The 14,456-nt window shown below is 45.8% G+C and overlaps 2 protein-coding genes across 2 annotated transcripts; one reads left to right on the top strand and one right to left on the bottom strand.

The window, feature by feature from the left end:
• Positions 1-397: 397 nt before the first annotated feature.
• RNF14 (ring finger protein 14) lies at positions 398-8,030 on the top strand. The gene is made up of 9 exons (XM_027468102.3): positions 398-531; positions 862-1,009; positions 1,521-1,683; positions 2,175-2,326; positions 2,673-3,200; positions 3,615-3,843; positions 4,449-4,621; positions 5,207-5,337; positions 6,477-8,030. The coding sequence occupies exons 3-9, from the start codon at positions 1,530-1,532 to the stop codon at positions 6,532-6,534; spliced, it is 1,425 nt and encodes a 474-aa protein (XP_027323903.3). The 5' UTR covers positions 398-531; positions 862-1,009; positions 1,521-1,529; the 3' UTR covers positions 6,535-8,030.
• Positions 8,031-8,684: 654 nt separating this feature from the next.
• Positions 8,685-13,868, bottom strand: GNPDA1 (glucosamine-6-phosphate deaminase 1). Its single transcript, XM_021274457.4, has 6 exons — positions 13,673-13,868; positions 13,321-13,422; positions 12,011-12,193; positions 11,225-11,409; positions 10,385-10,559; positions 8,685-10,102 (listed from the first exon to the last, which is right to left on the bottom strand). The coding sequence occupies exons 1-6, from the start codon at positions 13,794-13,796 to the stop codon at positions 10,005-10,007; spliced, it is 867 nt and encodes a 288-aa protein (XP_021130132.2). The 5' UTR covers positions 13,797-13,868; the 3' UTR covers positions 8,685-10,004.
• Between the last annotated feature and the right edge of the window lie 588 nt (positions 13,869-14,456).

The raw sequence follows: 14,456 nt of genomic DNA, 5'->3' as shown, positions 1-14,456 counted from the left end.
GTCTTTGTCTCTAGCTCAATTAGGTGCTTGTAGAAGGAATGAGGACGTGTAGTCTAGCTGCCTATACTGAAAGTTGACCGACTACTTCCTAACACTTTTTTTAAGGGGTACGCTTGCTTCCTTCATGAGGCCTTTGTTTGGAATGCTTGTTTTCTTTTTCAGGAACAGAACCCATTTTTCTATGAGTTTTACGCAGTAATTTGCTTCTAGTGCTGCTTGTCATTAAACTCGCAACCATTACTTTGTATGTGTTAAAAACCCAGAGCTGAAACACCCGGAAGAAATAAATGCACTGGATTCTCCTGGATTGCCTCCTCAACCTCTCGTTTCTCGTGACAAAAGCGGCGTGGGGGGGGGGGGGTGTGCGGGGCAGACCGGGGCCGTGCCCCGCGTTCCTCCGGCCGCCGGGGGCGCTGGGACCGCTGGCGGAGGCGGGGCGGGGCCGGTGCCTCCCCCTCGGCCTCCGCCGCCCGCGGCCCCCTCTCGGTGCCGGCCCTGAGCGGCCGCGGGCCCAGCGCTGCCCCCGCCGAGGTACCGGGGGCTGAGGGGGCGGCGGGGCCGGGCTCGGCCTCAGGGCTCGGAGCTCCCGGAGCGGCCTCGGCCCGGGGGGGCGGCCCCGCGGGTGTGCCCGGGTTGGGGGGTGGGGGTGGTGGTGGCGCTTTTCAGCTTTTATTTTTTACCTTTTTTTCCTTTTTTTTTCTTTATATGTATAGAGCTGGGTCCCGGCAGCCGGTTTTTGCCGGGCCGGGGGTTGTGAGGCGGCTCCGGGGCGCTGAGGGGGCTCTGCTGGGGCTCCAGGCGCGCCGTGCCTCCCGCAGGACTTGGCTCCCCCTCAGGTTTTTGTCGTTCCTCTGCCCACAGGCGGGCCCCGGAGCCCCGAGCCGCGGCCCTGGCACGGTGAGGCCGGACCCCGAGCAGCCCCTGCCCGCCGCTGGCCCAGGGCATGAGCAGCGCCCCTGCCCCGGCCCTGGGCACCCGCAGCTCCTCGCCGGCAGCCGTGAACACCAAGGTAACGCCTGAGCCCCGGCTTTATTTCACCAAACCACAAACTGAGGCGTGAGGGGGGTGCGTCTGCAAGGTGTCTCTGGAGGATTTGAGGCGCCTTATTGACAGCTCCAACAGTTGTGATCAGAAAGTCATCTTCTAGAACGGGGGCTGAGAGGAACTGCTGCAAGGTCATTTTTCTTCTTTTCTGACGTTTTCCCTTTCAGATGCTAACAAAACATCCCTGTGTTACTTTTGCCTTCGTCATATTTCACTTTTGTTCTTCCAGCTGTCCCCAGCCACCAGCACACTTTGCTTTTGAAGCCTTTGATGTTCTGCTGGTGTTTTGTGTTTTCTAAAATTATCTCTATTTTTTTAAAACATGTAAAAATTCTGGGTTATATTTTACATTGTTTTGTATCAGGTATTTTGGTTTCTAAATCTTACTGCAGTAGAATACAGTACATACCCACAGTCAATTATCGAATAGGCCGCGTTAACTCAGGTGATGCTGTAGCGTGGTGCTGTCTCCGCAGAAAATTTAAATGTCTTCGGAAGACAAAGAAGCTCAGGAGGATGAGCTGCTGGCCTTGGCTAGCATCTACGATGAGGATGAGTTTAAGAGAGCCGAGTCTGCACAAGGAGGAGAAACAAGAATTTGTTTGGAATTGCCGCAAAACTTCAAAGTTTTTGTGAGTGGTGAGTTGAGATGATTTTTGTTATCCTAAATCAGCTTTTCCTGGTGTGTGCTCAGGTGTGCTGGTAACCTACAGGAATATTTATCCGTGACTGACCCTGTCCTGTGCTTTTGATGTTGTTGGGTCCTGGGTTCCATCCTTGTGCACGTAACCTCTTCAGCGAGCTTCAAAGTTAGAGATGAATAATACTATTTTGTGGGAACAATCAAGTTCATTTATTTATTTATTCTTTCTTGAGGGCTTGCCAGGCTGTTGGTTTGTGCAGGACCTGGTATCTCACAGTACTGGTAGTTACTGATTTAATCTCATAAAACCCTGTGACGTTTTATGGTACTGGGAAGTTTTGTTACTGAGGGCTGGTGAATAAATCATTTTAAATCTAGAAATTATCAAATGAAAAGAGAGATCTCGGGTGCTGCTGTAAATAGCTGTGGCTGGCTGGTTTTCATTTTCTTGTTATTTCTCGCTTTGTCTCAATTGTCTTTGATTCAGGCAATTCCGCAGACAGCCTCCAGAAGAACGGGTTTGAGTACACCGTCTGCTTTCTGCCTCCCCTCGTGCTGAATTTTGAGCTCCCACCAGACTACCCGTCAACCTCCCCGCCTGCCTTTACCCTCAGTGGCAAATGGCTCTCCCAAGCACAGGTTTGCAGAGTAATTCTAACATTTTGACCATGTGGTGGTCCTAAGTAAGTTAATAACTAACAGTGTTCTGGTGGATGTTAACGTAGTAGATAAAAGTAAAATTAAGACCTGTACAATTACCTCTCTCTTTCAGTTGGCTCTTTTGTTTCCTACCTGTTTTGATTTGGTTGCTCTTCTGAGAGTTACAAGCCTGCATCTTTGAGCTTAGATTTATGTCTTCTATGTCTACATAAAAAATGCAGAAATTGAATTCCTGAATTTGCGTTAAATGAAGACCATGGGAGAGGAAAATGGTAATGAGTTGTCAGAAATTCCTGAAACCTGAAGTCATGGTTTTCTTTTCCAGCTCAGTGCTCTTTGCAAGCATTTAGACAACGTATGGGAAGAGAATCGAGGCTGTGTGGTCTTGTTTGCCTGGATGCAGTTCCTGAAGGAAGAAACACTGAGTTACCTGAATATTTCATCCCCATATGAGCTAAAAATGTGCCATCAAGGGAGTGCTCAGAGCAGGACACCTTTGGTCCCTCTAGATGCTGAGAAGGATTGTGGTGGTGCAGCAGGCTCTGCGGCAGCTGATGAAGAAATCATTGATGAAAGAGCTGTGCAGGATGTGGAATCTTTATCAAGCCTGATTAGGGAGATCTTGGACTTTGATCAGGCTCAGAGAAGAAAGTGCTTTAACAGTAAGATGTACTTGTGCAATATCTGCTTCAGTGAGAAGCTGGGCAGTGAATGTATGTACTTCACCGAGTGCAGCCACGTCTACTGCAAAGCCTGCCTGAAGGACTACTTTGAAATACAGATCAGGGATGGTCAGGTCCACTGCCTCAACTGCCCTGAGCCCAAGTGTTCTTCTGTCGCTACTCCTGGCCAGGTAATGCGGCTGTGCTGGCAGAGTGCTGCTAAGTGCCCAGTAACTGCAGGCAGCAAGGTGTGGCTTTGGATGGTGAGCGCTGGGCACACACCTGGGGAATTTTGTTTTCACGTTCTGAGTCACAGCCCTTGTTAAAGCTGTGTAACACGGCACATCGTGCCCGCTGTGTCAGTGCTGGCGCTGGTCAGAGGCCTGAATTAACGTCCCGTTGCACTTGATGCTGCATGTTTTTCATTCGATTATTTAACTGTTCCTAAAATAACCTTTCTAGGAGTAATTTCTTGATCTGTATTGGAGAATATAAAGGGAACTCATCCCAGCTGTAGGTACTTTTTCATCAAACTGCCTTTTTCTGCCAAAGCTGGCAAACTTAGAATTTCAAATGCACATAATCTTTCTTTGCTCTTTGCTTAGGTTAAGGAGTTGGTTGGAGAGCAATTGTTTGCACGTTATGACCGCCTGCTTCTGCAGTCTAGCTTGGACTTGATGGCAGATGTAGTGTATTGCCCTCGCCCAGGCTGTCAGACACCGGTCATGCAAGAACCAGGTTGCACCATGGGCATATGTTCCCGTTGCAACTATGCTTTTTGTACTCTCTGTAAAATGACTTACCACGGGGTCTCACCGTGTAAAGTAACTGCAGGTGAGTCATCGCATTTCCGAAATGGATTAGAAGCAGTTAGGTGTTGTGTGGAAAAGGCTGAGAGTCAGGAATTAAACAAGGAAACTTGTCACCGTGTCAGCTGAGACGGATTCATTTGGAATAGGTCTGCTGCTGGCAATTAAAAAGTGTTGCTTTCATGGCACTGCCTGACTCAGGGAGTCCCTAAACTGCTGACTGCCAGGTTCAGAGAGGCCACAGAAGGGAAGAATAATTTCGTTTGTTCTTTTTTTATCCTTTCCTGTGAATCCACTTCTTTCTATTGTCAGAGTTGATGTTGAATCAGGTGAATGCTTCTTTGTTGTGCCTTGAAAACGTGACAAAGGTCCATTAAATGTGTGTTTGGGAGAAATATTTTGGTTTTTCAGTTCATTTTACATTGTAGACCTGTTCTAATTTCAGCAATTGTTCTCTTTTGTGATGAAACACTGTAAACCAGTTGAATTCTAAGATAGAGGGGTTCTAATATTCTCCTATTTTTCTTTTGGATTCTAATGTTTTACTTGCTTTTTAATTAATTAAGTTTCTTTTGACTTTTTTCTACAACATAGTACAAAAGCTTTTGTGTTGTTTATTCTACTCCTCAGAGAAATTGATGGATTTGCGTAATGAATATTTAGAAGCGGATGAGGCAACTAAAAGATTTTTGGAGCAGCGCTATGGCAAGCGAGTGATTCAGAAAGCCCTTGAGGAGATGGAGAGTAAAGACTGGCTAGAGAAGAACTCCAAGTCTTGCCCTTGCTGTGGTACTCCTATAGAGGTGAGCGTGGTGGGGAAGGGCTGAAGAATCAGAGTAACTCCTAACGGCAACTAGCATGAATTGTTAATTAGGTTCTGCATTTAGAAGAGATCAGAGATTGATTCCTGGTCTCCAAGTTCACCAGGGAAGGTAAATTTCTAGCAACTGGTAAAAGAATTTTCCACTGCTGACTGCAATGCACAGAAGAGGCAGTCATGTTTCTAGAGCTCAGGGACTTGAGTAAATGCAGCAGTTGGTGTTCAGTACTGAGGAGATCCAGGCTGACTCAACATCCGTATGAATCCCTTTGTTTTCCACGTCTTTCAGGCCACTGCTGTTTCAGTCTATAACTGCTAAATAAATAGCTTCAGAAAAAGAGTAATTTCCAGTATTGTCAGTAGCAGAACTGATTTACAGTTCTTGATTCTAGCTCTTAGTTCACCTGAATGATAAAAAAAAAATATGAGTGTTATAACAGAATAAGGGTGAAGTGCAGTTATCATATTAGCTGATGCCACTTGAGGACTGGTATCATCCACAGCCAGGCCTGAAGACTGACATGGTAGGATTTTGCTATTGCTATTTCTTGTTTCTTTTCCCTGCCAGAAACTAGATGGTTGTAACAAAATGACGTGTACTGGCTGCATGCAGTACTTCTGCTGGCTTTGTATGGGTTCTCTGTCGAGGGGGAACCCCTACAGGCACTTCAACGATCCATCTTCCCCGTGCTTTAACCGGTACGTATTTACCTGTGTTGCTTCTCGTGCTGCACCACTCACAGATTTTTGTCTCTCCTAAATTATCCTTATCTTGAAATTTGTAGCTATATGGTTTAAGATGTGATTTCTTATATCTGCACTTAAAAGGATCTGACAACAAGAAGAAAAAAAATCAGGAGCAATTTTGGTTTTCTTGAGTTTCCGTTTCAGTATTTTGGAGGAGCCTTCTGGGCCTATTCCTGATGCTTTACTTGCTGCCTCTGAGAGACAGCTTGCACTGAGATGTTTCCTTGCAGAAGCTTGAGCATGTGATAATGCAACACAAGGATCTGGGCAAGGAAATTGCTTCTAAAAAGCTGTAGACTTTGTTTATTCGTCACTGTTAGGGATATATCAAGAGACAAGGGGCATTGCTGCTGTCTGGACAAATGAAAGGCAGAACAGAGAGGTGTGGTGGCCGTAGGAAGCTTGTGTGTATTCCATGTGTTAGGGCCCATCACCGTGACATGCAGGGCTCTGGATACAAACGTCAAAATGCCAGCATTTTGCTCAATCCTCCACTGCTTACTCTGCTATTTTTATTTATTTATTTTTTAATAAACGTGGCTGACTGGATTGTTTTCTGTTCTTGAACAAGAATCTTTTTCAGCACTTTTTCTCTCCCAACAGTGTTTTTTTCCCTTCCTACCCCATTTTCCTTTTTATATTTCTCCCAGTGTCTCTTGCTCTCTTTTTCTTTCACTTTAGCTTCACTTATGGCTCTCTTGACTACGAGGATCGGTTTTACAAAACGGCATTTCTTTTCCCTTTTGTTCCCCCCGCTTATATTTGTAATTGTTTGCCCAGCTCAGTATTATCTGATAGGACTGTTAGCTGTTTGGAGCATAGCAGATAACTTCCACTATAGCTCGGATTGTTGTTATTTTCAATAAATGTTCAACATGTTCCTGAAACATGTTTGTAACATGTTGTAAGACCTGCTGATATCAAGTGCTGTAGAAGTGCAAAGTAGCTTATGCTGCAGTCCTCAAAGTTGGTTAAAATGCGTGTTTTATGGTATAAAAACTGTGAGCTGTTTTTGTATTTTTGACACTTTTTTTTTCTTTCTTCCAATTTTCCATTTTCCATCCTGATGTAAATTCCTGGCTGTGTTGCAGATTGTTTCAAGCTATGCATGTTGATGGTGAGCTCTGGGAAGGCGAAGATGAAGACTAGGAGCCTTCTCTAGCAGCAAAAGCCGAAGAAACCAGAGACAGATGCTTTCTATTTTTGTGTTGAGTCTGTTTGATTTTTCGGAACCATTATGTGATAGAGGAATGATGCTACCTTGCACTACAGGAATCTCATACAACTCTTCAGAGGCTGTTGGCAGAACCAAAGGAGACCATTTTGCCCATCCGGTGGACAGGATCACCACTGGAAGTCCCTAGTAATCATATCCAGTGCTAAAGCAGATGCAGCCAGACAGCAGTTTGAAAATAAATGGGAAAATCTATATCAAGAGATGCCACTCTTTCAAAACCAAACCAAGCCCCCAACTCATGGAAATATTTTGGAGTTTTCTTTAGGGGGAGACTGAGCTTTCAAGGATCTTGGCTAGTACCCCTGGGTTTTTAAGGCAGCTTTACTGTAGCTGCAGTGCTCTCTCGGGAGCTATTTAGTTGGGCTGCTTGAGAGGGAAAGCTTTCTGAAACAGCACGGGAAATTGTTTCTGTAGTCAGTGACTGAGCCCATTGCTTCCATAGCATTTCTTGAGCTGTGTCTTTGAAAGCAGCTCGTTGCTGTGTCCCTGACAGTTCTAACAGCGGTCAAGTTGATTATCCGTAACACCCCCTCCTACTGGCTGTAACAGCTGGGTCCTTTCCTGAATGTTTTGGCAGAAAACGACCAACAACCATTTCCTGAAATGCCTATAAATCTGATGACTGATCTGCATTGCTGTCCTCTTGCCTTGCCTTGCCTTGCCTGTATCTTGACTGTGGTGAGTGCTAAAGCAGTGAACTGAGGATGAGAAATATGTTGAATACTGAAACACATTTTTATGGATACACAGGGTTAATTTGAGTTCTTCAAAATACTGAAAATTACCTTGTTTTTCTCATCAGATGAAGAAGTAACTTATTTTTAAAAAACTCTTCATGTAAGGAATTTGATTTTTTTTTCTTTTTTTTTTTTTTTTTCTTCTGGACTAGATCCTTTATTTCCACTGTTTTTGCCCTTCAAAATATTTCAATCCCCCCCCCCCCTTCTTCCCCCTAAAAGCTCAGTAAGTAGTTTTGGGAGCATGAAAGTAATTATTGGAGGGAACCACTGATTTCTTATTTTTTTCCACTTGCAGAATGGTCTAAAAATATATTTTGAAATGAAACCTGCATGTGCTGTGTTTAAAACAAATAGCAGGGTCTGCATGGATAGCTCAGGAGCTTGAAAACTCAGAAACTTGAAGTGAACAAAGTGAACACCTCTCACTCAATTTTGATAGTAAATAAATTTTACTTAGATATCTGGCCAAAATGAGTGTTGATTTAGTTCCTTTTGCAGAGGATGTTAGTCTACTAGACTTGGCAGTGATTAACAGGGTATGAGAGGACAGTGGATCTCGTCTTGCTTTAGGCATCAGGGCAGTGTACAGGAAAAGTTTACATTGTGTGTGGTTTAACTTGTATTTCCTGCACCTTTCACATGCACTAAATTCACTTTAAGACAGTAAATGTAGTTGTCTCCCTGTTTGTCTTCATTATGGCACACATATCAGAGCAGAGGTCAGTGTGGGGCACCCTGGTGTGCTTCCGGGTGGCAATCAGTGCCGGGGCTTGTGCCTCGTTGCTCTCCTGTGGTCGCTGTAGAACAACACACCCACCTGGGCTTGTGCAAAACTAAGCAAGGCTGAAGCCTGAGGCATCCTGCTGCTAGAAGCCTGCAGGTCTGGGTATGCCAAGCGCCCTCGGAGCAAGGAGAGCTGTTTTCGTGCAAGTTGCAAGCCCTGAGGTGATGCATGGTAGTTGTCAGAAAGCCTGTATGGAAACAGCTTTGGATACTCGTGACCCCCTCTGGTTACCTTTAGAAATTCCTTTAAAAAAAAAAAAAAAAAAAAAAAAGCTGCTGCCTGGTGGGCCAGCTTTATGGAAATCCTGCCAGTAAACACCAGCCAAGGAGGGAGGGGAAGTCCTTAAGGTATGGAGCAGCACTAACTCTCCCAAACTGCTTTCAGTACAGCCTTGGTTTTATGTAACAGAAAACCTTGTTCAAAATAACAGGCTTTAAAGCTTTTGTTGCTGTTGTTCAAAGCTGGCATTACACATCCATTCAGCCACCTAAGTTGTTCCATTTTTCACTAGCACAGTAAAACTGAGCAGCACATCCCATCAGCTAGAAAAAATTAATGTATTTACTGTAGAAAGTTATAGATTAACAGGTCACAGAATTTTTGCATAAAGAAAACAAATCCTTCCCCGATTATCTTACATTACATGAGAGCACTTAACATAATCAGAACCAAGAATCAAGTTTCATTGGCAGGGTCTTGCCAGTACAGGCTCTTTCCCATCTCCGTGGGGCTTCTGTAATTAAGCACAGGCTGAGGTCAGAGGGAACAGAATGTTTCCTTTGAGGCTCATTTGGCATTTCCTTGTAGCAATGTAAAGCACAGGAAGAGGAGAGAGAGAACTTACTGCTTCAGGCTCTGTGCTGACACAAATGACGGAGTGCTGAGCAGCACAAACAGAAGCCATTTATGCTTAATGTGAACAGAGCTACCCTGCTGTAGATCATAAAGCACCAGTGCATATAAAATTATACCCTGAAACCGAACATGTAAGGCTTCTTTTAGAGTTGTGGCAACAAATAAAGTCAAACAGATGCACGAGCTCACCATTCCCTGCGTTAATGGCACCGCACTGGTAAGTGCTGTTTGAAGCATCCCTCTTGCTGTGATGGTCTCACGTCCAACATGCGGCTCAAAGCGGGGTTCAGCCAGGGCTGCATCCAGTCTGGTCTTGAAAACCTCTTACGGACAGACTGCACCACCTCTGCATAACCTGCCCTGCTGCTTGGAATGGCCTCCCAGGGAAGTTTTTTCCTTAGATCCAATGCGAACATCTTGTCTCCATGCATGCCCTGTTGTCTCTTCCCATCTTCCCCCAGTGCACTGCGGAGCGTGCCTGGTTTCTACTTGTTGATGACCTTGTAGCTATGAAGCAGGCTGCTGCTAAGTCCTGCTGATCCCTTACCTTCTCCAGGCTGAACAAGAACCATCCCCATTTTAAATGATTATAATCTAGGAGTGTTTTGTAGAGGGGGAACGACGCAATGTATTTATCAGAATTTCAAGGACTACATTCCAAAGTGATTACCCATTGTATTTTCACATCTTCACATTTGAGTTTTGAGGCTTTCAGTCCACATGCTTACAGTTGCATCACCGATTAAACAACTTTATCCCTTGATTTTACCTCCAGAGAACATTAGCAGTGAAAGTTTGTGGAACACAGTATACAGGATCACATCCTCATTTGGTTAATTAAGGCAGGTGTTTGGCATCTATGCTTTTAATGGAGAGAAGCAAATACATCATCATTTTGCTATTTTAAGAACAAATACAAGATGAGTTTCTGCAGCAATTCCCTTTCTTTGCAGCTGGTTTTCAATAGAAAAGATGGCTCAGCATTACTCTGAACAGTGAGAGATTAATCGCTGTAAGGCTTCTTAGGCTGGCTTCTTTCTGCTTCTGTCTCCTTCATGCTGTATAAGGGCTCCACAAGCTTGTTATGAACCAGCATTAAACCTAATGTAGTGGGTAAAAAGATGACTTCAGTAGACATTAAGCAAAATCCTCATTCACTGGATGCTAATGAAAGTCAGCATTAGTAGAATCGCTGCTCCTTCGCTCCCACGGCCACAGAACTAAGCCTGACTTTGGCACTTTTACTATTGCTGGATGTTTCAGCTGTTGTATATATTTAAGGAATGTACTGTTTGGGGAGTTGACCAAACATTTAACACAAAGCATGACTTGTGCAACTTAAAAACTAACTACAGCAGCTGCTTAGCCTGCTCAAACACTCACCTTTGAAGTATTTCACCGTCTTAACTTTGAGTTCCAGCGTGGCATCTTCATCGCACACAAACACGGTTTTGGGGTGCTGCTGGAAAGCAGATACTGTCCACATGTGGTTGACACCTTCCTCGATGGCTTTGTAGAGAGCAAAGGCTTTGTGGGCTCCCGTGATGAGAATCATCACCTGGACTCCAAGATACAGAGGATGGCAGTTAGGGTCTAGAAGACTTGTTGAGAGAGAGCAAACCCATGCCCTGCTGAACTAAGGGAGCTGCTCCAGTCCTTAACGGGGGGAAGGTCTATCATTCTCCCCAGATGTCTTTCACTGAATCACAAGTCCTGTTTGCTCTGGCTACATTTTGTCAATAAAATCATAGACTGATGGGTCATTTTTGTGATTTGGACACTCTGAGCTCCCCTGTTAGGAACTTCTACATTGAGACTTAACGAGAATAAATCAAGGTATAGACAGTTAAAAGCCACCCCCTATGGATTTTACAATGTGGTATAACTGTAAGGATCACTGGCTGACTTCATGTAATTTCACCAGCAGAACTTCTTAATCAAAGACATTCTCCAAAAGCCTTTCTAGCTTCCCGTGGATCCCAACTTACTGCAGGGTTATGCAAATGTTATTGTTAGTAGGGAAAAAACAGAAAACAGATCAAGGGCCTTTCTGTGGTGGTACAGGATGCAAGAAAGCAGGATTGGGTGTTTGGCTGGCTGTGGCAAAAAAAGCACGGGCTGGCCTCTGCCAGCAGGGTGCACTACAGCTCCACGACTGGATGGGGACGAGCTACTCCACGAATAGCTCTAGAGCTATTGTACGCAGTCTGTTTTTTTCCTAACCTCTCTGGCATCCATGACTGTGCCTACTCCGACTGTCAATGCCATCGTGGGGACTTTAGAGAGGTCACCATCAAAAAACCTGGCATTAGCCAATATAGTGTCCATAGCCAACGTCTTCACCCGCGTCCTGGACACCAAACTCGATCCAGGCTCATTGAAGGCGATGTGACCGTCTGGGCCAATACCTGTGACAGAGACAGTTTGAAAAGTGGGTCACTGGCTGAAACGGTTTTTGTAAGAAGCAGAACCAACAGCACTGTTATTACAGGGACATCCAACACTCCCAGGAATAGACACTTGCAATTTCTCTGCTCAAACTAAAATGTGCTTCCGGTAGGAATGACAGCAAGAACCTCTTCTGAAGTCAAGAGAGATTCTTCCCTAATTGTGCTGGGACTACAATAAGCAAAAGTAAGTGGCAGAATCTAAAGGCAAAAGGACGGGAAAAAAAACTTGTGTTCAGCTTCTGTTGGTTAATTCTAGCAGCTAGCTGTTCACACAGGTTATTGTAATATATTTTACATTTGGTAAAATTCTAGCCCTGCCTGGTTCTCCTTTTAACCATTCCCTGAACAATTCATTTACTGAATTGAAACTCTTAAATTGGGGGAGCAGGACATCAAAAAAACAAGGCTACCAGCACACATGCGCGCTCAGCGAACCAGTGTATAAGGTGCCTTTCACTGCAAATACACTGAACTGCCTTAAAAATGAACTCTCTAGGTAATAAATGAGACAGCTGGTAGAGGAAAGGCAGTGCTTCCTGCCAATCCTTCAGGTTTTCACCTCCAACGAAGAGTTCAATTCCTCCAGCTGCTTTGATTTTATCTTCAAATGCGTCACACTCTGCCTGGAGATCAGCCGCATTTCCATCCAAAATGTGAACGTTTTCAGCCAAGATGTCAATATGCTTAAAGAAGTTATTCCACATGAAGGAGTGGTAACTTTCCGGATGATCCCTTGGGAGACCTGGTAAGAGAGCACGCACAGGACTAATGTCACCTGTAACGCAGAACACATATATGCACTTGCATGCCCTTCTGGTGGCTCTGGTAATACAGCACTGTTTTCTTCATCTGTCCTATGTGACTTCCTCAACTTTCCAAAGTCGTTTTACTTCCCCAAATAACAAAATTAAGTCTGTCACAATAGCTGCTATAAGGCATGTCCTCATATTAACATGTGATGGATGTTCCAGAAAAGCAGGCACGCACTGTGCCTCGTCTGTTGCTGCCTGTTCAGTCTTCCTCCCAGTTCATATTAGCAAGAACAATTTCAAAACTGTGTACAAGCCTGGGAAATAATTTATTGCGTATATTTTTCCCCTTCAGTGTTACAAATCTGCAGAACTGTCTACTCCCTGGTGCTGCTTGATAATGATCATTCACAAGAAAACTGCTTGACCAGCATGAAGTTAGCAAATAATTAGCCTGTACGTTTGTCACCTTTGGATCTCCAGGCCTTCTCCACTAATCTCTCTGCACTCTTTTTTCTGAAGAGGCTATTTCATCACAGCTTCAAAATTCAACACTCCTCTGCAGTCTCCACAAGCACCTGTATCTGTTCCTGAAGGTCACTCTGATGGGTAACAACGCATCAGCCCTCTATGGGACTTGCAGCTGAAGTGACCCCAATAATCCAGGTACAAAGGTGGCAGTTAATAACGCACATTATCTCAGGTTAAAATGCGATAAAATGGATCTGTACTTGGTCACTACCTAAGTTCAGGTAAAACACAGCGGGCTCTAATGTGTGTGGGCTCAGGCAACACCTGATACTCTAATATTTCTTATAGAGGTTTTCAGATTGTCCCTGCTAACTCCCTGTGGTAACACAAGTTTTATCCTTTCTCCCTTAAACCCTTTGCAGCTGGGATGCTCCGAATGCACAGTAACTACGGGGAGCTTTGTGAGTGCAGGCAGCAGCATGCACACCGCTCCAAGGGGCTGGCAGCAGCGCCTAATTAACGAGGCTTTGAGGGATCACAGATAGATCGGTAATTATGAGCAAAACAGTGAAACCCAGCACTTCGGCCACCCAAAGGAGCTGCAGGTTTTGAGAGGGGCAGCGGCTGGGCTGCTCCCTGCGCCACTCACCCACGTACTCGTCCATGTTGAAGGTCTTCACGTACTTGAAGGACAGGTCCCCATTCTTGTGGTACTCCACCAGCTTCTGGTAGCATCCCAGCGGCGTGCTGCCTGCGGGCGGACAGACACACAGACAGTCAGTCAGTCAGACACACAGACATCAGTCAGTCAGTCAGACACACAGACATCAGTCAGTCAGTCAGACACACAGACATCAGTCAGTCAGTCAGACACACAGACATCAGTCAGTCAGTCAGTCAGTCAGACATCAATCAGTCAGTCAGTCAGACACACAGACAGTCAGTCAGTCAGACACAGAGACATCAGTCAGTCAGTCAGTCGGACAGCCCGTCAGCCCTACCTGTGGGCAGCCCGAGCGTGAAGCAGCGGCCGGGGCCGGGCGCGAATTGCACGATGCGGTTGCGGATGTATTTGGCCGCCCACTCGCTGGCCTCCGCGTACGTCTCCTGGATGATCAGCTTCATGGCGGCCCCGCCGCTACGCCGCCATCTTAGCGCCCGCCCCGCCTCAGCGGGCGGCGCTGGGCGCCCGGGGCCGGGCTGGGGCCGGCCTCAGCAAGCCCCAGGGCAGTGCCACAAGGCTGGGGGCAGCGCCTCTCGTTCCTCTGTCCTGGGAGTACATCGCAGGGAGCTGCTTCAGGGCACCTCGGTGCTGTTTTGGGGCTGTGGGTGCAGCCCCGCATCCCTGCTGAGTGGCTCCGAGCTGCCCAGGCGCCGTGCTGATATTGAGCTGCTTTTTTTGACCTGTGTTTGTGCTGCTCCTGACGGTGCTGGTGTCCCAAAAAGGCCTTTTTTTGCTGCTCCAGCTCCCTTCAACCTGTGCCCGAGCTCACCGTGCAGCCTGGGTGAGAGTGAAGAGGTCCCTTAGGGAACACAAAGCTCCTCACAGTTAGGCAGCACTTCACTTCCATTAGGAAAAAGGAATAATATACAAATTGCCTTCCTAGGACCCAGTCCATGCAGTTCCTTCCTTTTAAAAAATGTAAATGACCTGGCAAGGCTGAGTGCTCCTGATGTTATCTCGCCGTGAGTGCTGAGAGCTGCTGGCTTGGTTTGTGCTTGGCTGGGGAACAGTGGGTGTGACAGGCCACTGCCAGACCCTGCGGTCGGACTTGGGAAGAGTTT

The sequence above is a fragment of the Anas platyrhynchos genome, chromosome 14 (genome assembly GCF_047663525.1).
Source record: "Anas platyrhynchos isolate ZD024472 breed Pekin duck chromosome 14, IASCAAS_PekinDuck_T2T, whole genome shotgun sequence".
In the NCBI taxonomy this organism is placed as follows: Eukaryota; Metazoa; Chordata; class Aves; order Anseriformes; family Anatidae; genus Anas; species Anas platyrhynchos.
This window is presented reverse-complemented; position numbering and strand designations above follow the sequence as displayed.